At 45.4% G+C, this 25,018-nt stretch overlaps 1 protein-coding gene across 1 annotated transcript in view; it reads left to right on the plus strand.

Moving 5' to 3' along the window:
* The first annotated feature begins 1,410 nt into the window (after positions 1-1,410).
* The window catches only part of FAM124A (family with sequence similarity 124 member A), a 106,618-nt gene continuing 83,010 nt past the window's right edge, over positions 1,411-25,018 (plus strand). The window contains exons 1-2 of the mRNA XM_029209874.1: positions 1,411-1,586; positions 9,850-9,881. Coding sequence (XP_029065707.1) covers positions 1,522-1,586; positions 9,850-9,881 — 97 coding nt within the window. The 5' untranslated portion in view covers positions 1,411-1,521. The remainder of the gene's footprint in view (positions 1,587-9,849; positions 9,882-25,018) is intronic.

The raw sequence follows: 25,018 nt of genomic DNA on the forward strand, positions 1-25,018 counted from the left end.
TGACATTTAGGTAAGTAGGAAGGAAGAACAGAAGGGAGGGGAGAGGGAGAGAGGAAAGACAATGGATTCCCGTTCAGTGATACCACTTGTCACTGCTTTGCAAATTGAGACTGGGAATGTAGCTAGCTCATGCTTTAAAAGTAATGATAGCTGCCTGGTACTAGTGCTTAGCATGTATCAGGACCAATGCTACATATTTTTATGTATGATCTCATTAAATTCACAACAGGCTCTAGGGTAGATATCAATAGTCCCATCTTACAGATAAGTAAATAAAGGCTCAAAGAGGTTAAATAACTTGCTTTAAAACAGAAGAAAGAAGAAATGAGTGCCTTCCAATGGTTTGGACAAGGCTGTCAGCATTAAATCCAAACTGTTTTGATTCTCCCTGCCCCCAAGTTCCATCCAGCCTCACCCTACTAAGAGGAGGTGAGGCCCTCCAATAGTGATCATTAACTCACCTCAGGTGCTCAGTGGGGTACTTTACAAACATCCATTATCCCCTTACAACAACAACCCCTGAATGCAGGTGCCTGCAATGGTCTTTAAGTTATTTTTAAAGGCTTTTTTTTTTTTAACTAGCAAAAGAATGCATGACACCAATTGTAAACTGGCACGTTGGTGGTGGGAAGCCACTCAGACCTCTGCTAAGAAAGGTGATAATGAATTCACTGTTGGCAATTCTGAGGGAACTGTACGAAAACACCTAGATGTTCTAACTGGTCCAGAAGTAGAACTGATTCCTCCTTGCTTTCACCGTGCGGCCGGGGGTTTCTCGGTGGGACTCGCGACGCTGGGGCTGAGGAACCTCCGGGCAATCCCTAGGATTCTGAATTCCGGAACTGTGGGCCCAGGGGAGAGGGACGGCTCACTCACACATCACACGCGGTCACAAAGCACAGACGGGAACACGCGGTCAGCAGACACCCAGAAGCGTGCACATACAAATACATACCAACCCACAGCGAACCACAAAGACAAGTGCGCACGACCACACAGACCTCGCCCACTCATGCATTCACACCACTCATAGGCGCGCAACACGCGGGCTCACGCGAGCTCGCGCACACTCACAGCCGGAGCACACACCCTCTTGCGCGCGCACCTACCCTTGCGCACATGCACACACTTTCTTGCGCGCGCACATATTCTGCACACATCCCCCCGCGCGCGCTCACACCGCATGCACACGCCCTCTTGCGTACGCACATACCCTGGCTCACGTGCACACCCCCGCGCGCACACGCGCTCCGTGCACTCACCCTCTTGCGCGCGCACACACGCTTGCACGGCCGAGCGGCGAGGGGCGGGGCGGGAGCAGCCCAGGGGGCCTGGCTGGGCGCGGCCAGGAGAGGGCGCGGCGCGGGGTGGCTCCTGAGTTGTTTGCCGAATTCCGGGCGGTGAGACGCTCAGAGGGAGCCCAGCCAGCTCGGGCTGGTCCGGGCTGCGCTGGGCGGCCCGGAGGGAGCGCGTCCCGGGTCACGCCGGCGCCCGCGAGCGGAGCGCGGCGGGGAACGCGCCATGGACCCCAAGGCGGGTAGCGGCGAGGAGGATGACTGCGTGGACTCGGGCGCAGAGACCGGAGGGTGAGCGGCGCGGGCCGGGCAGTGGGCGGGGGCCACTCTCCGAGTTGCGCGGCGGCTCCTCCCGGCCCGGGACCTTCCTGGACCCCGCGCCGGAGTCGCTTCGGCGGGACGCGGCTGCGGGGACTGTTTCTCCTGCCGGATCCCCTGGGGAAACCGGAGGGGCTGTGGCGAGCCCGCTCTCTGCTGGGCCGGTCCTGAGGGCAGAGCGGCGGGGTCCGTGGCTGCCCCGGTCAGGGCGGGCCCCACCCTGGAGGGCAGAAAAGTGGAAGGACTCAAGGTTCAGAGTAACCCCACGCAGCCCACACCACCCCAGACCCTCTTGCCCTCCGTCATCACTGAGCTGATGCGGAGTGCCGGGCAAATGCAGTGTCCGCCGGTATCACCGTTAGAGAGACAAGGGATGCTCTTACGCTTGTTTCCACCTTCCGCGAGGACTTTCTTATTGTTGCTCCGGACCCCCCTGGGGTCCAGGATGGGGGTCTGGGGGTGGGGAGAAAAGGTAAAGCGGGTAGGACACGTGAGACCTAAAAGTCTTTCAGAAGTCTTCTAAGAGGATGGCGTTTTTCATTTTATGGCTTTATTGTGCTTGCCAAGACGCCCTCCCCAGCTCCTCCACTGCCCCACCGAACTTCCTCACTTCTGAGCGCACCTGTCCCAGCTGGAGCCGCTTGCCTTGGGCACAGGTGCGATGAAGATGGTGCTATGATCTAGCCTTGCTTATTTTTAAAAATGTCCTCTTCTCTTCGGCGGACTCAAACAATTAGTCCAAACCTTTGGAGACTAATTAACCCTCTCCGAACAACACTGTTTTACTGAGTGGGACAAAAGACTGAATGTCTTTTAGGAGACGAACGTCATTGTAAAGGCTTCCGCCCAGCCCCTGTCTCTAGAGGACTTCCCGGTGCAGAGTCAGCGCTACATCCAGGATGCGGGTACCGACCCAGAAGGAAAGGGTGTCTTTGCCTATCTGCAGTAACACAGGGGGAGGGCTGGAGCTGCCCAGAACACAGAAAGCCTCATTCCAAGAAGGCTGGGGAGATTTAGACATAGATCTAAGGATTTGGCAACCCTGTGAGGACAGGAAGAGAGTCCAGGCCCAGAATGGACCTAGGGTCACACCTAATCCAGAGAAAGGCTCCCTAGGCAGCACCCCCCACCCCGCCTGCCCACTGCCCTCTATCCACTGGAGCCGAAATCCAGGAGTTTACTGCCCCCAAACATTTACCCTGGAATGGGCTTTCCCTGTTATCCGCACTTGTGATCATTGATGGTTCGCTACAGAACCCTGTTACACTGCAGTGTTGTAACCTGATTCCAAATACTGAACTCCTGTGCTTTCTCCCACGCTTTGTATGTGAGGCATTTATCAACTTTAACTGAAGATCCTTGGCTTCCCCCACCTACCCCCGCCCCAGTTAGCTGAACATGAGTAGAAGAAACAAAACAAAAGTAATCGGGTCGTTTTCAGCTGGGTTAAATAAAGCACCGGCTGGTCCATTGGTTTTCAATGTGCAGAGCTCACCTGAAACAGATCTTTTATGGCAGGGCTCTCTGGGAGAAATGGAGAGAAAGCCCTGACCCAGGAGTGTCATCACCCCAGGATCCCAACAAACAGCATGACAGCTGTCAGGGCTCCTGGGAGGGGCGTGCTGGGCATGCTGACACCTCTCTGTCTCTGTCATAAGTGTGTAAGTTAACAGGACAGAATTGTTTGAAGGATTCTTATCGCCTCAGTAGCATTCTTAAGCTAAAGGTCAAGTGGCATGCATTTAAATGAGATAGTTTCAGTGAATGCTTCTCAGTCTTGTATTTGCTGCATATTCATATATCCCTTAAAGCTGAGATTACGTATTAAAAAACCGTTCACAGTTTCCCTGCTTTTCCAGAGCTTTGCCGCCTCTTACCCTCTCCAGCTTCCATACAGCTACCTGTCGAGATTGTGTAGAAAGCATGAAGAAAGCTTGCTCAGTACGTGTGTGTTATCATTATTTTTAAAAACGCAAATCGGATCGTGTCTCTCTGCCTTGCAAACTTTTAGTGGCTCTGTCATCTATAAAGCACGAAGGGTTTAGCATGGCCTACAAGCCCCAGTGTTCATGGGGTCCCCACCCCTCTCTCTCTCTGGCCTTGTCACTTGGCAGGCTCGTCCCTGCACATATAACCACATCAGCTGGGTTTTTTCCAATTCCTCACCTGTGTCAAGCTGCCCTCTTTGCCCCTAGGCCCTTCTCCACCTGGCACGCCTGTCTGCCAGGTGAAACTCTACTCTTCTTTCAAGAGTCAGCTCAAGTGACACATCCACTCAGACAGGGAGCCTTAATTTGGGGTGCATGAATTTCTTTAAGTTGCATGCAGAATGATGGGCTTTGTGAAGTTTTCTAAGGTACTGTTTTTCATCAGGGTCTCAGAGTAGCCTGTGATCCCCTCCAAACCACGTTTGGGCAGGGTGTAAGTTTCATTTTCATCATGCTGCGTTTGAAGTATTGGGAGACATCCAAGTAAAGATGATGAGTCAGCAGTCGAGTAATCTACCTAGAGAGGAGGTCAGACAGGAGGACTGCAGTTGGAAACCGTCAGCCTAAAAATGGCAGTTGAAGCCCTAGGAGTGGATTCGATCAACTAAAGTTCATACCAGACACGAGCCTGGCGTTTACTATGTGCCAGGTACCATTCTAAGACTTACATGTTTCGTTAATTCATTTAATCCTTCAACAACTCTGGGAAGCAGGTACTATTTAAGACCAGCCTTGAAAAACGACAGCATTTAAATGTCAGGTAAAGGAGGGTGAGCTGATAAAGGAGGCTGAGAAAAATTAGGCATGAAATGAAAAAAGGAAGAAGGTGATATCCTAGAAGCCAAGGGAAGAAAGGAAAGAGATCAGCTGTGCTGTTGAGAAACAAATCAGGACGAGGAAGTCATCTCCCTTCTTTTTAAAGGGAGATGATGAAAAGGCCGAGGAGTAGTGGAGGAGGAGGTGGCTGGAGCCCTTTGTCTGGGAAAGGGAGGGGTGAGAAGCGACAGTAGCTGGAGGGGAGAGTGGGATGAGGGAAGGATTTCTTAAATGTAGGCATGAATTGGGCAATAAATGCTCATAGAAGGGATTCTGTAAATGGGGAATGATAACTACGCAGGAGAAAAACGGATATCTGTAATGTCAGCTTTCTGAAAATGTGCAGGTAGGTGGACTTCAGGTCACGTGGACAGATTGGCTTTGGAAAGAGGAGGGACATCCCTGTTGCACCCAGTGGGAGAGAAGGGAAGATGGGTTTTCGTTCAGTGCAAATGCAACCCCCCCGTCCCCCAGGAGAATGGAGACTTGACACTGTTGTTCCGGGCGATGGTGAGTGAGACCCCAGTCAAGATTAGTGATTACATATGAAGGTACTAGTCTACCTTGCCATTGATTTTCCTGCAGCAGTGTTCACCCACCTGGGGGCAGGCGGAGAGAGACAGTGGGTAGTTGAGATCATCAGGGTTTGGGGGAGAGGGACTGTTGCTAGGCTGGGGTGAACAGAACATAGGAGCAAGGGAGATGTGCGGCTGTTGCTTGAGCTGATGACTGATCCTTTCAGTAGCATATCGGAAGTGCTTCCAAGAATCTTCGTGGATTCCGCTGCCAGTAGACAAGACTGTGCTGATCCCTTTGAAAGTTACAGTCCACAGAGCCAGCCTGCTGGGGTTCAAATTCTGGCTCCTCCACCTAGGAATTGTGGAACCTTGAGCCAGTTACTTACCCTCTCCCTGCCCTCAGCTTTCTCCTTTGTAAGATGGGGATGACGATAGTACTAGTACTCACCTCATAGGGTGGTTGTGAGGATTAAATGGGTCTATACACTTAAAGCCCAGAGAACAGTGCCTGGCATAAGTAAACCCTCAGTACATTATTATTTCTTATGAAACACTCCAAATGGTAAACTTAGAGTTTTATATAAATAAAAATGTACATCTCCAGGTGCACTCAAGACCATATGTTCTTTGTTATGCATCACAGTAGAGGCTCTGATGCTTTTAAATGCCTTAAGCAACTTGATTACTGTTCAGAACATCTGAAAGAGTACGGCACATGCCTCAATCTGGTCATTATTTTTATTTTGAAGATGAGGAAACGGAGGTTTCAGAGGGTGCGTGACTAGTTAGTGGCCTAGATTGCAGCTTGGGTCTCCAGCACACCTCCTGCCTAGTGAAGTTGCCTTTCAAAGAGCTATTTGGTCTGGAATTAATTCTTGTTTTCTGCTCAGACATTTTCTTTTGCTCGAAATGCTACCTTTGCTGTCTGACGCCCCCAGCAATACAGGCTAAGACTGAAAGCAAACTAGCATTCTTCTGTGGCGGTTGATGTCATTTTGAAACTCCCACTTTCCAGATCCACTTGAAAACAAGGCTTGTGCTTCTGTGTACTTGCTGTTAGAAAAAACTGGCAAGTTGGCTACTGACCATGGTCAACTGTCTTAAGAGACAGAGTCTCTTAACAGAGGGACAGGCAGTGTTTTGTAAACCCAAACAAAAGGCTAAGATGAATGTTTTCCAATGGGTGTTGCATTAGTGCTGTCTCCCAGATTTGGCCTCTAAGCCAGTCTTTCAAATATAACCATAGCTGATGGATTATTTTCATTCAGAAGTTTGACCTGGCATTAATGGATCTCCACGTCTGTGGCAGCTGTCACTGAGCTTCTGAAAACATAGGGTCACACCATGCTCTTTATCTTTGGGTGAGCTCCAGCTGATGCGTCACTGTGATTTCAGGGATAAACAATTCACAGGTCTAGAGTTTATAAACAGGTGGATGGAAAGGAATAGGTAGAATCCATTTTTAAAGGGGACAGGCTTAAAGAATTTTAGATTCTGGGAAATGTTGCATAGAAGACAAGATGATCTATTAGGTACTCTGTTGTCTTTGCGTTCAAGGTGGAGCTAGATAGCTCTAAATTCCCATGGCGTCTAATTCAATGGACTGGGAGTTAACAGATGAGGTCCGTGGTGCAGTGAGCTGGTGTTTTACTGAAATGCCAAGGTCAGTTCTTATCCCAGGATTTCCCTGGAAAAGAGAATTTAGGAAGGTATCCATTTTCTATAAATATCAAAATTGGCAAGTAGGCTGCTGATGGTGGCAAACTATCTTGAGGGCAGACCCCTTTATATTTAACCCCTATACGTATAATTGAAGTACAGTCAAGGGACCACATCCTACTTTCTGTTCATTATTGGCACAGGTACTAAATTAATGTTTGAAAATGCTTTTACTATATGTGTCAGGCATGTGAATATATATAATCCTTGTATTATTCTGCTCATCTGTATCATGTGTCCACAAATTTTTCATCCTAAAATTTGTGGATCCACCTTGCACGCTTCATTCTGGCAAAGCTGAATGTCTTATTCAGAGCCAGGTGGATAAATTCTTAGGATGTGAGACCAATAAACAAAATTCCCAAGACAGGTACCCTACAGCTTGCTTCCTCCTACCTAAAAAAGCTGGGAGTACACATCCCTCCAGAAAACCATACTCAGTATCTGAAATTGTTTGAACCTATTTATGCATACAGTTTTTTCAAGCTTTACAGCTTGTCTTTCACCAGCCCTGTTTCTAGTAAATAACCTTTTGGGGTTATTTGGAATGTATTTTAAGAACTATAAAAGTCTTCATACCTTGACTCAGCCCCCATTCCCCATCATGATAATTTTTCCAAGGAAATTAAATATCAAGCTGTATTTATAAATTTCTCATCACCATGTGCTTTGCAAAAGTGAACAATCGGGAACAATCATATAGCCGACAAAAGGGAGATGGTTGGCTAAATTATAGTGCATCACCTTATCTCAAATTATAGTTACAGAAACCATGTAGCAGCATTTTATGATGGAGTTTAGTGAAAAGAGCAGTTTAAAATTGTATCTCCATCGTTATGGCAACTGAGTACAAATTACGTCACCAGGACCAGAGGCTGGAGAGTAATGTGAAGTTTTAGGTGACTTTTCTTTCTGTTTGACTTCTGTTTTGATGGTGGACAGGGGTGGAAGTTGGGGTGATGGATGAGACTACAGAGCTGGGCAGAGGCCATCAGTCATAGAAAGAGGGGTGCATTGTTGTGCACTATCGAGCTTGAACTTCATCCAGAGAGGGACGTGATCAGATTTGTGTCTTGCAAAGATTGGCTGCTGCATGAGGAAGGAATTGGAGCAGGGCGAGAGTGACAGAAGACCGACCATTTGGCAGGCCTGACCTGGGTGGCGCCTTTCATCATGAGAAATATGGAGAGATTCATGGCAGGGGCATCCGTTATGCTAGCACCTGCCCTAAAATACCCCCGTTGCACTTTAAGATTCTTGGAATATGTTTCGAATGTAAATTTCATTCTACATAGGTATCCATCTGTATGCAGATCTTTAAAATGTATGCATATGCGAAACCCATATGCTTCAAGAGTATTTGGAAGATCCTAGCTGAAAATACTGACAGAATTTTAAAAATAAAATAAATACGATTGCACATTCTTACTGAATGTTTTATTGGAATTGTCATGCAATTTCTTTGAAGCCTGGCCATCTTAAGATGATCATATTGTAATGGAATTGTTTTGCTGTTGCATCTCCCACAGTGGATGTTGGTTGAGTTTTCATTGCATATATGTACAGTTACATTTCTAAGTATTGTCCGAAAGTTTATTTATGTCCTGCCTGGTTCCAGAAAGAATTTAACGCACCAACACTGGGGTTACAAATCCTGCATTTCAGAATGTGCTTGGTCCCTGACTCTCCTCTCTCATTTTCTCTCCCTCCATCTCCTCTCCCTTTTCCCTTAGCCAGCATGTCTGCGGGCTCTATCCAATCCCTTCTCCCTTCTAACTCCTTCCTTACCACCGCTCTACCTGCCTAGTTCAAGCCTCACCTCCTGGTCTCCTTACAGATACTATCACTTTAGTTTCCTAATCAATGACATAAAAAATTGGATGAGATCTCAGTGGATGCAGTTTTTAGTATATAAAGGGATATGCAAATGTTAGTAGTTGTTATTCTTTCCAGTTTTGAAATTCAGTGACTCTGTGACAACTAAAGTATTTCATTTGAAAAGAGAAAATCACATGCTGTTTTTCTTCCATTTTGTTCCTCTAGCAATAAGTCAGTGCATGATTTTATGTGGGAGATGTAGGTTGTTTGAATTAGTGAGAGGCATGCTTTTTATGACTTTTTAAAAAAGTTTTGTATATATCCTTTTAATGTGGTAAGAAACTCAATGGAGTAAAAATTGGATGATTCAAGAAAGGCAGCCTGAGACTAAGTAAATAAAAGGAGTGTATATCTATAAAATTAAACATAATTAACCACTTTATTTGCATAACTATGTCCCCTAACTACCACCTTGGTAGAATAAACTCCTCCATGCCTGGGAGCTTAATTTCCTACCAAGAATGACTTGGGGACACTGTGGGGAGAAAACCAATAGCTTCTATACCATGTACGTTGCCAGAGAGGGACGGTTTAAGAGCCACACAAGTGGAGCAGAAGCTTAGCAGAGATTAAGCAGACACGTTCTTGGCCGCATTCCCATTCTCACAGAGGCCGAATGCCAGTGGCTGATTTTTCAGCATACAAACTGATGGCTTATTTCACCCCGGCCCTAACCCTGCCTTTTCCCTTTCCAGATCACGGCCCACATCCTGTTACTCTAATATCTAGCAGGATTTCTTCCTAGATGGAACTGAAATCAACCATCACTGTGCTTGTGTGTTACCTGATGGTCAGCCAGGCCTTGAATGTGGAAGCCCTCCCAGCCAGGGTTCCTTCTCCCCAGGGTCCACCTCGCCTCTGCTTACATCAGCAAAGAAACATTTCCCTGAGGGGTGGTGCTGACATTTCAAGGGTTTAACCTTTTGCAGTGGTTTAACCTTTTGTGGGAGTCATGAACCCCTTTGAGAGTCTGCTGAAAACTTTGAGCGTTCTCTCCGGGAAAATAAGCTTCCACTCAAAAATTTGCCGGTAAATTTAGATGGTTCGGGACCCATCTGGTCTCCCATCTGGGAGACTCACAGAGCCCATATGAAGGACCCCGGATTTCTAGAATGCCTTTAAAGTTGTGCTTTCAAATCCAGACATAACTTGATTCTGCACAAAAGAGTCCGCAGCATGAGAGTTTTTAATTTGTGGCATTTCTTTATCAGTTAAATGCTACTTACCACTGACTGTTTAAAATTCAACTTTGGAGAGATCACTTGGACAGAGAGAAATAATGTCTAATCCTACTAATACTAAGGTTTTGTGTTTCAGGTCTGACTACAGCCACATGTCCTCCACCAGCAGTAAGTATGGCTTAAATGTTCTTCAGTTTTGTCTTCAGAGTCCCTCTGAAGGTATCCTGGCCAAGGGACGTGATACAGGATTCTCTGGGGAGTGGAGAAAAGTGGAGACTGTTCCTGGAGAATGTGATTGTACCTTGATTTGAGGGCTAGACGTGCCACTACTTTCCCTGTGAAAATTCAGCCTGGAGGAACTAGCCCAGGCTTTATTAACCCGCATGCTTGGAAAATACCTTCTCTGACAAAGCTGAGGTAACTCATTCATTCAACAAACATGTATCCAATACCTGCTGTCCTTGGGCTCACAGCTCAGAGTACATTCATTGGATCATGAGGGGGCCCCAGTTCCTCTGTTGGGCAGATTTGCTCCTGTGTATTTCTGTACCTGCAGGCACATACCACAAATGATGAGTATATATGGTCAAAAAAAAAAGTATGTTTATAAACGTACTCTGAGCATAGGAAAAGGTGCTTGTATTGAATATTAAATTACAAGTAAATCTATTTATGGGAAATTAGGTGTTATATCTAGGAACAATTTACAGTGATGAAGATCACTACAGAGCCATTCAGACTGATTAAACACTTATTTTAAAATAACAAAAAAATTTTCTTACAATAAACGCCCTGATGTTTTGAGTCGGTAAACACTGAATTGTTTAGGCCTATCTCACTATCCTGATAAGCTCTCAATTCTAAATAGTTCCCAAATGGAAAGACACTTAATTGGATTATTCTGTTTATTGATGTTATGGCTTAGTTTTTCCTTTGCAATGAGAGACTGTGCGGAAAGCTATATATCTGGGATGGTTATTTAGTGTCAAATTATATTTAGTTAGTATAACCGCAGCGAGCAATTTCTGATCATTTCAGCCAACTGGAGACCCAGCATTGCCCCTTAGTTATTAAGAACCGTTAGTAATAAATTAGAGAATAATGCTCCAGTGTTGCATCTCCTCCCTGAAGCTTCTGCGTTCCTAAAATGAAAGAATCTCTCTCTCTCTCTCTCTCTCTCTCTCTCTCTCTCTCTCTCTCTCTCCTGCCATTTTCAGTTTTGCCCAGAGGCTACATTTCTTTAAGAATGATTTTTATAAAATACTTGCCCAAAGTCCTTTGCTCAATTTGTAGCTCCCAAAGCAGTCCTCTGGGTCACAATAAAGCGCCTCTCTTGTCAGCGAAATGGGTAATTTGGTTTGGGATGTTTTCCTCTCCCATTATTTTAATTGCAATCTCTGAGTTGGAATTTCTCTTAGTGCAACTGGGATCGATAGCCTTTTATTGCTGTTCCTTTTCTCTTTAAATTTTTGGCGAGTCCTGCCTCATTCTTCAGTGTTGGGGCCTCTTGGTGAGTGAGGGTGTATATGCGTTTCATATTTCAGTTAGGAAATTTTTTGACTACCAGTAATAGAGAAAAAAATGACTTAAGTAAGGGTTTGTTTTCCTCTAATGGAAAAAAAAAAAAAAAAGTCCAGAGGAGGCAGTGTGGGTGTGTCACGCAGACCTCAGGTTTTGGCCTCCATCCTCAGGGTTGCCTCAAAGTTACAGAATGGTTGCCTCTGCCACAGCCATCACATCCTTGTTCTGGGCAGGAAGAAGAGGGGAGGGGAGGATACTGGTGGGCCTCTGACTGTCTTTGCTCTCTATGTTGTCTAAACTGCCTTTCCTTCCAGCCAGAAGCATCAATCCTGGCCGCACCCATACACAGGAGAAGGCCCCTTATGCATTCAGTTAAAGGTAACAGAGTGGACCCTTTCTGAAAAGGAAAAAAGAGTATTAAATCTAGAGTCTTAAATCTGTCCTTTAACACATAGGTTCAACAGTGCCACAATAATAAAAAGTATTTTCCAAGTAGATGTTAAAAATAGCATTTCCCCACAAGCTAGATAATCACTCAGAGGACTGAGTAGAAAGAAGTTTGCTATTTCTCCTGAATGGTGCAGTTCCAGGCTCACTCTCCCTGTCACAGCCAACTTGGTGCCAGCACCTTCTGTGTGACCACGGGCCCACAGGGCTGACCAGTCGGTCCCAGTTCCCACATTTTGGTCCTGGAAGCAGCTCTGGTGCCTCATTGCCATTGTCCTGCGATCTGTCAGCCTCTCGCCACTGAATGGCTCATTTCTGAATGATTCCTGACTCCTGATTGGGATTTGAGCATTGGTTACCATTTACTTTTAGGAAGTGGACTTTTCTGTGTGTGCAAGTGGCTCTTCCCACACATTCACCTGATGCCCCTTTACCTGTCTGTTCCTGAGTTCACAGAGGCCTGAGTGCTTCCTTGGGGAGAGCTGGGCTTAGACTCTGTCTGTCCACAGTTGGTTTCTGTCGTTACCGGGATTGTCAGCAGAGCTTCCTGCAAGAACACCACTCTATTTAGTTGCCGGTTTTCTTCTTGGAATGTAGGGACTGCTTCTTCACACTGCCTGCCCCTGATGGCAGAAGAAGAAAGGTCATCCCTAAGACAAAGTACCAGAGCAGTGGTGTGGGGTTCAGGCCCCAGTCCTGGTTCCACCATACATTAGGTGTATGCTCTCGGGCAAGTCATTTACACTCTGTGAGCCTCAGTTTCCACCTCTTTGGAATGAGGAAGTTGGGCTGAATGACCTCTAAGGACCTCTCCAGGGGCTCTGGGATGCTCAGATGTGACTGTCTTAGAAATTCCTCTAAAAACAGAGGAGAAGGGAGGGAGGGAGGAAAGTAGTGAAGAATCAAGGACACTGTATCTTTCTCCTTGATCCCAGAGTAAGAGTCCAGAGGATGGGCATTCTCTCTGGTGGCCCCGTAGCATTAACCCTCAAGTGAGGGCTGTTCAGAATCAATTTGAGCTTCTGTATTGTGAGCTGCCCATAAGTCGGTGGCGGTAGAGACCTTGTGGTGAGGGGGCAGCTGCTGCTTTTTATCCCCCCTCCCCTCAAGTAAGTGGAAGGGGGGCGCCATGAGATCACTGGGCTTCCTGCTTCTCCTCGACCTCTTGAGTTAAAGAATCGCGTTTCTGTTGGCTGTGTCCAGTGTCACTTTCAATTCAGGGGAGTGGCTGAGGGGGGCTTCTTTAATGGATGTTTTGGTTTTATGTGGGTGAATTTTTTCTAATTGCGACTTGTCCGTTTGTATTTTTTAGATTGATGGGCAGAAAGGCTCTTTCTTTGTGTTTTCTGCGAAATTAAGCCCACTCTTAGCACTCAGGAGATCTCAGTAAAGCCTAATACTTCCTTAGGAAGCTGAATTTAATTTATACTCTCAGAATTTTAGGTTGTTTTTTCCAGCAACCTGGTTAGAAGATCATCAAGCCACTGTGTACAATTTGCATTCTTAAGCAGTTTAAAAAGAAAGGGGGAATTTTATAAACAGAATAAAAGAAAAACAATAATTATGCTGGGGGAAAAAACATCAACTGTGCTACGTAATGCTAATGAAATTCTCGTGTGTGGTTGAATATTTCCCTTCAAATAAAGATCGTAATGATACTTGGAGAATTCCTCCTAGAAGATGCTGGGAGCTGAAAAAATGATATTTTCAGGACAGTATACCACTTCTTGCGGGTCTCTAGCCCCAGGATAATGCCGGTAGGAGGCAGTCAAAGAATTAACTAGCTCTCTCTGTTTGAGACTCTTCTCCAAGAGCCTCTTCTCTAGTTGCCCTACTAATTGTGCCCTAAGACTGTTCCTTCTTGAACCTCAAGTAGAGTCGTCAACTCTTCACCTGCCAGTGACGGCAGGACTGCCTTGCAGTTTTGTGCCCCTTCAGGCTTTTCAGAGCACACATGATAAAAAGTCAGTTGAAATGATACAGAGGGCTCTTGGCAATGCCCTGAGGAATTCTGTGTGTCTGAAATTATGGAGAAATGGCCATGAGCAGTGCGTTCTCCTCATTTGAGCCCAGGAGCATGTAGCAAGCTGTAGAAAAAAGGCACATGGCATGGGTGGGCGGGAGTCACCGAATCTGTCTTCACCTCCCTCCTCCAGGCCTCAGATTCCTGCCCTACGATTTCTTCCCTAACTTTCTTTCCCTGACTTCCTGCTCTGTCCTTCCAGTGACTCAGGTAGCTTCCCTGTTTCCTGCCTACACTCTCCCTGCTGGCCCCGAGCTTCTACAGGCTATTGGTCCCATGGACTTCTGTCCCCTCAGCTTTCCTGGGGCTGCCATGTCTATGACCTGCCCTTGAGGGCAGCCTTACAGAGGTCCAGCTGATGCCGGGGGCCTCTGGACACACACTGGTGTCCAGGAAAAAGGGTCAGGTGGATTGCAGGTGTTTTTTAAATAGGAAAATTGGGGTGTTTCAGTTCATTGCAAGGCTGGTCTAGAGCCACCATGGGGCTTGTCAAGTCTGTCTTGCTGCTCTGACAGGATGACATACCGTCCCTTCCTGAGGTTGCCTTTTCTCACGCGTGCATCTTTCTAAATGCTGTCTTTTCCCTTTCATTTCTCAGTGGTGTCATCATTTCCTTGGTGTTTCAGGATACCGAAGCATCATACGTTTTGATTTTGTCTCTGGCCACATCTGTGGGTCCCATCAGCGTGCAGGGAAAGATAAGACCATTGTGATTTAATTAACAGACAGTGTAAGGAGCTTTCAAAGCAGCAACACCTTGAAAAGATACGATTGCACGCTGTCGAACTCATCAGTGACGGGGGACACTTGAATGTATACGATTGCACGCTGTCGAACTCTTCAGTGACGGGGGACATTTGAACATATATGATCTGTGTCTCCGTATCCAAGAGCTCAGTTCAGACTTGGGATATGAAATATTCGTTATTTTCTTTCTGTTTTTGTTAGAGGAGACGATAACTTATTGACAGAATTTGCTCATTTTAGAGCCAGTTTTTATCACATACATCCTGAAAAGGAAGATCAGTATCTTGGAAGAGGTGGTGCGAGCCAATTTCACTATGATCCATTTGTAAATGCCATAGTTTTCATTTTTTTCTTCTGTGTACAATACTTTTCTCCATTATGATTTTCAGAACACATAGCTTTCAGAATCTCATTCCACAAGATCTAGGCAGAACTCAAATCTATTCATTAATCCTTATGAAGAACAATTTCAGCCGATGAATTGGCTTAATTTTGTGATCAGTATGGAGTTGGCAATATGCACAGGTTTGCCAAAAGACTGAAAAATCCACCTAGTCCATCCCCAGCTTCACACTCCTATTGCAGTAAAAGCACCAAAAGAAAAGTCACCGATTTTCTCTAATTTAGAATATCGCCTTTCAGACAGAGTTAGTTATAGATGGTAATACAATCATCAGAGACCAGCCTGCCATGTATTTTAAGTATCTCAGCTCACGTCCATCACTACTTTCACTGATTTTCTACTTCCTCTGATTCCAAAGGGCTTACTAATATTAGGGACACTGTTTGATTGACTTACTAATATGCAGTGTCACTAGTATTAATAACTGTTGTAAACCCAACAGTTGACATAACACAAATCAATGCATCGGGAACATGTGTACATGTTTTCAATGGAGGATAGTCAGGGTTTTGTGTGCCAGGAGGTCTTGAGTGTGCAACTTCCAGCAAATGAACCCCAAACAAGAACTACTCTCATTTTTGTTCTGGTTGAGACCCTGTTCTGTCCCAACAGTCATGTTCACGTGCAGAGCTGTTCTCATGGAGGTTCAGAGTGAGCTGCTGCCAGCTGGAATGACTCCACAGCCCTAGACGGGCTCTCCGTGAGTGGCCTTGTGCTGGACGATTGTATCACTGATGACACAGTCCTTCCTGATGTGTGGCGATGACTGCAGAGACCAATCGGAAACCATTAAGATGTTGTGCACGTGGGACAGATCAATCTGATTTTCTTGTCTGGTCTGTCCTGCTTTGTGGCTCTGCCTTCCAAAGTGACTGTGAGATTAAAGCTTTTACTCAGAAGTACCTATCGCGTTCCCTAGCATGGGGCGTCTGGGCCACTGACAGCTCTAGCTCCTGTAGCTATGTGGGAAAGAGCCCTTAAGGCTTCCTCTGTCCTCCTGGGAATGCACTGGCCTCACTCCAGTTAGGAACTGGCTCTCCTGCCTATGGAGAAGGGCCTGGTGCTTGTGGTTCTTTCATGCCCCCAGGCATTGAGGCTTTCTGGGACAACTGTGCCTTCATGTTTGAAACACTTCTTATGTTCCTGGACCTTTCTCTTAGGGCTGGAGCCATTTAACATGTAGCTTGTAGGTAACACTAATAAAAAGGCCACAGTCCTGGAAGCGTCGTTTTTGGCAGGTATGGATCTTGCAGCCACTCAGGTGGAGGCTTAGCAGAAGCTGAGAGCCACAGAAGGCCAGCTGGTGCAGGTTGGGGTATTTGCTCCTTCCACATTTTGTCAGCTGCCCAGACAGGGTATTCTTGGCCTGGCAGAGCACATAAAATCACCAAACTGGAAAACTTGCTTCTCAGAGTGTGGTCCACAGACCACAGCATCACCCTGAAAATTGTTAGAAATGCAGAATCCCAGGCCCCACCCCTTACTTCCTGAGTCATGTGAGTTGTTTGTACGGAAATTTAACAGAGCACTGATCTAGCCCATCTCCCCAGTAAATAAGATTGCTCTTAAATCATCCATGATTGATGTGATTTATCCAAGTTTCTTACTTTCAGAGGCTAATTTTTAATGGTATAATCTGTAGGTTCTAGGATTTGTATAACATCTAGATAAAATTATTCACTTAATATTTAAGTTATTTTATTGATAATTTAAAAGAAAATTGTGTTCCTCCTCTAAGAGTAGTTTATTTTAAAACATGGGACTTGTTCTTTATACAGCAAGCTAGAGGTATTTGTTTGTTTGGGGTTTTTTTGAGAAGCAGGTGGCAGCCTTATCTACATGATCATGAAATTAGCAAACGATAGCTGAGGTGAATGAAACTACTGGAGGTGAAAGAGTGGGTGCACTTACAATGTTATTTGATGGTATGGGGTCTATATATTCAGAGTCCTCTGAGTGGGAACCTGGAAAACTAGACAATATTACTAGTTGACAGTTGATAAGAAAAAAGCAATAACCAAAGATACTCATCAGGAAATCAAAGGCTGAGGACAATATCCCACACGGACAACTCCTCTGATGCTCTGTTACACAGATATCCATTTCTGAAAAAATGATTGTGTAGTCCTCTGGCTTCAAAGATAAGTTTTAATTCTGTGGTTTCAATTACATATAGGGTGTCAATTTCTAGCCAGGATATGAAAGAAAAATGGAGGCAGGCTTCTCATGATCACATTTTCCCTGAGAGGCTGAAGTGACACTTCAAGGACATCTGTCCTACCAGGGTTGTCAGGACCCCTATCCCACGAGAGGGAACAAAAGTGAGTAGCTGCTACTACGCATTCTCCTGACATGCCAGGTGCTTTTCCCAGTTTTAAAATAATTATATCCAAATAATACATAGTCCTTGTGGAAAAATCAGAAAATACAGATTAGCAAAAGGAAGAAAACTCAGAATGCAGCCATCCAGAAACAAGTTGTAATTTGGTGTCTGCCTTTATAGATTTCTTTCTGAGCATCTATATTCCTATATATGTGTATATTATTACCAAAAATTATATTGGATAGTTTTATAGTCTAATTTTCTCACTAAGCATATTGTAAAGTTCTTTATATACCAGTAAACTTACTTCTATAATAGTTTGACTATCTATACGGGATTCCATTGTATTTCTTTCTGCACCATACTTTATTCGCCAGTGCCCTATTGTTGGTCCTATAGGTTCTATTCACTTTTTCACTATTATAATCAGCATTTTATACTATATCTTTGTGCATATCCTTCATTATTTCCTTAGTATAAGTTCCTATGAGTGGAATTGCCAAAAAGCATACTTACTTTTTAAAGCTTATGATCCCTATTGCCAGGTCGTTCTCCAAAGGTACCATTTCACTCTCCCATTGGCATGAATGAGAGTGCCAGTGTCTTATAAAAATTGGGATTTTTATAAACTAAAACTGTATGGATGGATACACACACAGTAACAATGGGCAAAAGTGCTCTGAAGAGCAGATTGTAAACAGGGAGACTCTCAGCTTTTGGAGACCCACAGGCTGAAGTCTGTTCTGTGGCTCTCATTAAAAGTATAGTATTGATTACATGCCCGCTCCAACCTCAGGCAGCAATAACAGTGCCTCCAAACCATCCGTGCACCGCACAGGCTTCATGGAAAGTATTTCGCTTCCAGTAGACAATTTCTATCTTTATTCAACATCAGTATTGTTGCTATTAACCCTTGAGGGGAAGACAAGTTGGAAGTATTCAGGGAAGGTTGTGCAAAAAGCCAGGTCATATCCACTAAACATTAACAATATTCAGAATTGACTAGGAAAGCGAAGAGGATCCCATCAGCCCTCCCTCCTTTCTTTGTAAACCTTCTCTCCTTCATCCTCATTTGTTAAACTTTTAAATTTTGTACAACACACTGGTTATGGAAGGGAAGGAACATTCCATCTGCTCTCACTTCCCCTTTTATTTTTATCTCACCCTGACATCTTCTGACATTATGATTGGTACCAAAAGGTACTGATGCTGAGCTGTGCAACCAGTGCCTGGAAGACTTATCTTTCCTTCTTTGTAACAAGAATAGTTGTGAGAAGTCTTTCCTTTGTCTATTGCGGGGAGAACTGGACTTCCTCTGTGGGTCCATCTTTAATATTTCATTGCCTCAGGCTTGAGCATAGGCTAAATTGTGTGGGTCACAGACAATCTAGACTCAGAAGTTGGAGGTCTTTCTGTGAGCTGGCATGTTTAGAGGCTCACCATCAGTTGGATTACAACACTTTCTGCTGTCTCTTGAGAACTGTATAAGAACCTCCTGTTTCAGTGAGTATGAATTTTCACAGTCACCTGCTCAGGTGTAAAAGTGGAACTGTTTGTTGTATTTCTCTATAATTGAGCTGAACTTAGCTCTTGAGCCACCACCCTCACCCCCTGGCAAGTGAAGGTACAGGTCTGCTCTGCTCTGGAGCACCCACCCCTGCAGGGCTCAGCCCAGGAGTTCAGTACATGACCCTCAGAAACCTTCTGGCATCCAGGCTTTGGTCAAGTCTCTTCCAGTCTTCTTCCTCCCACCAGAAGCCCAAACCGGACATCTGCTGAGGCGGAAAAGCCGCCCCTGCAGCATCACACATTCTTCTGCGGTCCAATGCACGGGGTAAGCGCCCTGCCCTAGGTTTTTAGCCTTTCTCAGCTCAGAAAGCCTCTTCTGTCTCCGAAACCTCAGTCCTTGCAGTAGAGAAGAGCCTTGCCCTTCCAGACTGTTTCCTCTGCTGTGATCTGAAAACAGTCTAAATTCAGAAACTTGATGAATGGTGGGTCCATCTGCCCCCACCTGCCCTGAAGCAATGAACAGCCCAGACTCTGCAGGTGGAGGGCTGCAAGCAATAAGAAAATTGTGGGAGAGGGAAACTTTGGTTATTATCTCTGAAATTCATCCCCTACGTCATTCAGAACCTACCATCTCCCATTTTGTGTTTCTCTTCTATTTCTCACGTGTGAGCATCTTGCTTTCTCAGTTAGGTTGTGATCTCTGGAAGGGACCCTGTCTCCTCCTGCTTTGCAGTCCTTGGGGCCATTAGCAGGAGTAAGCACTTCAGAGCTAGGGGGAGTCCCAAATTGGGAGTTGGGAGATGTTTGTTCTCTTCTAGACCTGCCGTTGACTAACGGGTCGACTTGGTCAAGTCGTCTGACCTCATCTGTAACATGAGGGGCTGGACTAAATGCCTCCCCCATCTTTAATTTTCTAGTCATGCCCAGGAAGCTTGTTCTTCAAATGGGATGTAAGGTACCTATTTTTCTGAGGAAACTTGGAAACAAGGCCCAGGGCTACATCAGTATCCTATTCAAGTTAGCAAAGCATTTGAATATTTCACTGAATTTTAGGCCAAAAAAAAAAAGAGTCCACAGCCTCCATTTCCCACATTGCTAGTTTGATCATGAGCAGAAGCAGTGCCACATTTTATCACTGATTTTTCAATGCCCATCCATGATATATTTTATAAGCATGTCCATAGTGTTTTTTCCTGGAACACTTGTAAAGCTAATCATGGTTCATCTCATTTCTCAACATCCTGCCAGACAAATCCCTTTATAAAATAAATCTTAGTTACTGTAATTGTGAGGATTCGTCCCGCTAGCTCTAGTGTAAAGCTGAGCAGTCTTGATGAACAAATCCTTGGGATAGGTTTGGTTAACACCCTCCTCTTTTGTCTGCTTGGCTTTGATAGATGTACCTTACTTCTTAAAACGAGATGAATATTCTAATCCTGTTGTTTGCAAGCCCTGCTGCCTCATCTCCAAATCTACAGAATTTCATTGAGGTCCTGGCACTCTCAGGGTGACTGTGGCACTGATGGAAATGGCAAGATACAATGTGGTTTAGAAAGAATGGCAGTTACTGAGTAGAAGAATGGATTCTGTGTAAAATACTAGAGTCTCTCTCTTTTTAAATTTATTTTTTATTGAAATATGGTTGATTTACAATGGCCAGTAGACACATGGAAAGATGCTCAACATCACTAATCGTTAGAGAAATGCAAATGAAAAACTATCATGAAGTATCACCTCACACCGGTCAGAACGGCCGTCATTAAAAAGTCTACAAACGACAAATGCTGGAGAGGGTGTGGAGAAAAGGGAACCCTCTTGCACTGTTGGTGGGAATGTAAATTTGTACATCCACTTTGGAAAACTGTGGAGGTTCCTCAGAAAACTGAAAACAGAATTACCATATGATCCAGCAATCCCACTCCTGGGCATTTACCCAGCCAAAACTATAATTCAAAAAGATACATGCACCCCTATGTTCATAGCAGCACTATTCACAATAGCCAAAACATGGAAGCATCCTAAATGTCCATTGACAGAGGAAAGGACAAAGAAGATGTGGTACATATATACAGTGGAATACTACTTAGCTGTAAAAAAGAATGAAATAATGCCATTTGCAGCAACATGGATGCAACTAGAGATTATCACACTAAGTAAGTCAGAAAGAGAAAGACAAATACCATACAATATCACTTATATGTGGAATCTAAAATAAGACACAAATGACCCTATCTACAAAACAGAAACAGACTCACAGACATAGAAATCAGACTTGTGGTTGCCCAGGGGGAGGGGAATAGGGGAGGGAAGGGCTGGGAGTTTGGGATTAGCAGATGTAAACTATTATATATAGGATGGATAAACAACAAGGTCCTACTGTATAGCACAGGGAACTATATTCAGTATCCTGGGATAAACCATAATGGAAAAGAATATTTTAAAAAATGTCTATATGTGTATAACTGAGTCACTTTGCCATACAGCAGAGATTGGCACAAATAGAGTCTCTTCAGTCATCTGAACCATATAACTTTTTATACACAAGGGGTCTAGTACATTGTTAAGCACTGGGGACTGGTGTGCGTCAGACCTGTCTTACCTTCTCATAAAATTGCAAAGTCATTATAGTCCTCAGGACTTAGATAACTATGTCAGATATATTTAAGTGTTTCTATCTGAATTAAACCTTCTCAGACCAATTACATATCAACTTCCCGGGCCTCTTCCAGAATCAATGTCAAGCAGTGTCAGAATTTAAAGTGACTTTGTTATTTCCTCTCTGGTTGGTGTCTGGCCTTTCCTTCCCCCTCCTCTTCCCATCTGCAGGTTTGTTCCACAACAAAGCTTAGAAATACATTTAAAGTCAAGTTGATGTCACATTTCCAAGTGGAGAAACATGCAGGGTGTCTAAAGCATCTGCCTTACTTTCTATATCAATTCTTTCTTAATAGTTGTTTTGTTTTGTTTTGTTTTGTTTTTTGCGGTGCGCGGGCCTCTCACTGTTGTGGCCTCTCCCGTTGCGGAGCACAGGCTCCAGACGCACAGGCTCAGCGGCCATGGCTCACGGGCCCAGCCTCTCCGTGGCATGTGGGATCCTCCTGGACCGGGGCACGAACCCGTGTCCCCTGCATCGGCAGGCGGACTCTCAACCACTGCGCCACCAGGGAAGCCCCCTTAATAGTTTTAGAGTGAGTTCAAGAATAAGCCTCTCACATCCAGATTCCTGACATTGTTTCTGTAATAGGCGATGAAAATTGAGAGAGCCGTCAAATAACTACAGGGATAGCAAAGCCGTACTTCTTACAAAATCTTGAGAGGGCCTAAGGATCAGAAAGATGCCATAGTGTTCTCCCCTGTCAAAGGAAAATAGAGCTTTTGGCTTAGTCTCTTCAGCCTATATTCCATTCTTCAGTTACAGGAAAGTTCTGTGAATTCAGGCTGAAGGAGGAGATGCATTTTATCTATATTAGGGACGCATTTTGGATCCCCTATATTAAATACTCTGCATGTCACCTCATTGCCACCAGATTGCCACTATTCCCAACCCTGCGTCTCATTTTGACTGCAGTCTGGGGCCGGCACTGGGACCAGCCTTGCCCCTTTCATAGCTCAAGGCTACAGGCCAACCAAAGGCCTTGTGGAAATCATAAAATTACTGAGGATTGAGAATGTCTTAGACTTTAAGTGTTGTCAGGGACAAAGGGGATTGCTTCAATTTTTTAATTAGTTCAGAGGTTCCAAGAACTGGCTGTAAAAAAAACTGAAAAAAAAAACCAAAAAAAACTGAAGGCAGGTTATTCATTATATTCTGGATGAATAGACTCTCCCAGGAAGGAATTTGGAAACCCCTTTCTGGGAGCTTTTATTTCGGGCATTCTGGGAAGACCAAGCAGCTTGATGTGGGGAGGTTGGCCCCCTGTGCCACTTTAATGTAGCAGGTTTTATATTCATTGTCATTCTGGAGCTTCTTTCCCTCCTGCTTTCTGACCTAATCTTTCTTCACAGCATCGCCCTATGCCCTGGGCATGTCTTTCTTACACACCTGGTCCGCTGTCTCCTGTGGGTTTTCCGCCACTTGGTCATATGTGTCTGGCTGACAGACCACACATCCAAGCCCCTGAACTGTTGGGTGCTGTAGAGTGGGGCTTTAGAAATGCAAATCAGGAGTTTATTCAGCCTCCTGCATTTGAGGTTGGAGGGACTCAAGCTAAGCTCCAGGGCCAGATTGCCTAAACCATACAGCCTGCAGCAGCTAGAGGTGCCCTTGTTCAGACTCTTGGCCTCCTGGGTGTGTCTGGGGCCCTGTGGTTCTTATGGCGCTGGAACGGTCCAGGGCGGTTTATTCAGGGGATTGTAAGGTTACTGCCTTGGAAACCCCTTGTTGTACCCACATTGAACATGGGTTTGTTCAGTGAAGTGTCTATTGCATTTAGGTACCTGACTTCATCTTATATATTTTATTGTCTATCTCCCACCACTAGATTATAAGTTGTATGAAGGCAGAGACTCTGCCTGGCAGGTAGTAGGTGCTCAATAAACATTCCTTGGTTAAGTAAGTGATTGCCACTGAATTGCAAACTGTCAGTGATAAATGGTGGATAAAATGACAAGAGACATCAGTCATTGCCCAGAAATTCTGGAAAGGGGTATCTGAGCTTGTCATATCCTGAGACTTGGCCAGGCATTCCCTTTGGAATGAGCGATCTGGACCTTCAACTAGAGACGTACCTGCTGTTGGGAAGTCAGTGTCTTGGGGACACATCAGTTTGCCAGTTCTGGGAGGAGGGCAGTCTGGCAGGCACTGGACAGCAGGGGACAGTGCGGGCAAGAGAGTGGCAGTGAGAGGTCCCACTGGCAGTGAGGCAGCATTGAGATAGCCAAGTGGGAGGACCAGCATAAGGACATCTGTCAACAAGCAGAAGGACCTCAGTCCCCTCCCTGTCCACCAGCAGACTGAGGATGTCCACGTGGGTCAGGGATTGCCAGAAACTCTCCAGGTATACCACGTGGGTCAGGGATTGCCAGAAACTGTCCAGGTGTACCGCATGGGTCAGGGATTGCCAGAAACTGTCCAGGTGTACCACGTGGGTCAGGGATTGCCAGAAACTGTCCAGGTGTACCGTGTGGGTCAGGGATTGCCAGAAACTGTCCAGGTGTACCGCGTGGGTCAGGAATTGCCAGAAACTGTCCAGGTGTACCGTGTGGGTCAGGGATTGCCAGAAACTGTCCAGGTGTACCGCGTGGGTCAGGGATTGCCAGAAACTGTCCAGGTGTACCGCGTGGGTCAGGGATTGCCAGAAACTGTCCAGGTGTACCGGTCAGTCCGTCTGCGGCAGAATCACCCACCCACATTTCCTGATGGAGCCCAGCCACAGTTTCAGAGCCCAGCCAGGCAGGCCGAGGTTCAGGGCAGGATGATTCTAAGGATGGTGGACTCAAGAGGCAAGAAAAAGCACATGGTGAGGCGCACAGACACGCCGTCCTTCTCCAGCTGAATGGCCTTTGGCGGGTCAGTTAACATTTCACCTGCAAGATGGGGAGAAAGAATACGCCTTTAGCATGGTGGTGTTTTAAAGATTAAATGAGATAATATATATAGTAAAGCTTTTAGGACAGTGTCTGACAAATAATAAGAACAGAATACATGGTTGTTATTGTCTAAGTTATTTTCTGTTACACTTATGAAAAAGAGGGGATATACTGGGGAAAATGGAACAAATCCTCAGGTTAATAATACACTTTCTGCCTCATAGAAGGCCTGAACTGGTGCAGTGCATTCCTTACAGTTTGTGTTTTACTTTATCCAAGGAAAATCTAATTGTAAATGATCACATGGGAAAGAATCTTCTTTGTCCCCTTGGGAAGCATAAGCTAGTTGGAAAGCTTTGTGAACAGCTCCGATCTCTCTCCAGCCCTGGGGAGATCCGCCCATTGGCCGGTTTGGGTCTGTGTCCTGCCCTAGCCGAACAGGTGCTCTCTGAGGGCCTTTGAGAGGACGTGTAATAGATATGATAAAGGCATATCCTACAGTCGCAGCGTCTCTGCTCCTCCAGGGAGGCGGAGAGGCTTTTCATGTCAATTAATTATTCACATTTTCTCTTCATCCCCTCAAACACTTGGCGTCCTGTCTAGCTCCACGGGGGCAGGTTTGCTCTGGGCGTGCGTAACCCCAGCACCCAATGACGGTGACGGTGTGGGGCTGCATTCTGTGCCCCTTTGAGCCTGTTTATTTCACAGTCACATGCAGTGGGCACACACCGGCGACGGCCAGAGCGCACTAATGCCACCACTCTTTCCCCCGGCTCTTCTCAGCGGCAGGATATTAGCCGCTT

This window comes from Monodon monoceros, unplaced genomic scaffold, assembly GCF_005190385.1.
Source record: "Monodon monoceros isolate NGI ecotype Baffin Bay Population unplaced genomic scaffold, NGI_Narwhal_1 Super_Scaffold_8, whole genome shotgun sequence".
Classification (NCBI taxonomy): Eukaryota; Metazoa; Chordata; class Mammalia; order Artiodactyla; family Monodontidae; genus Monodon; species Monodon monoceros.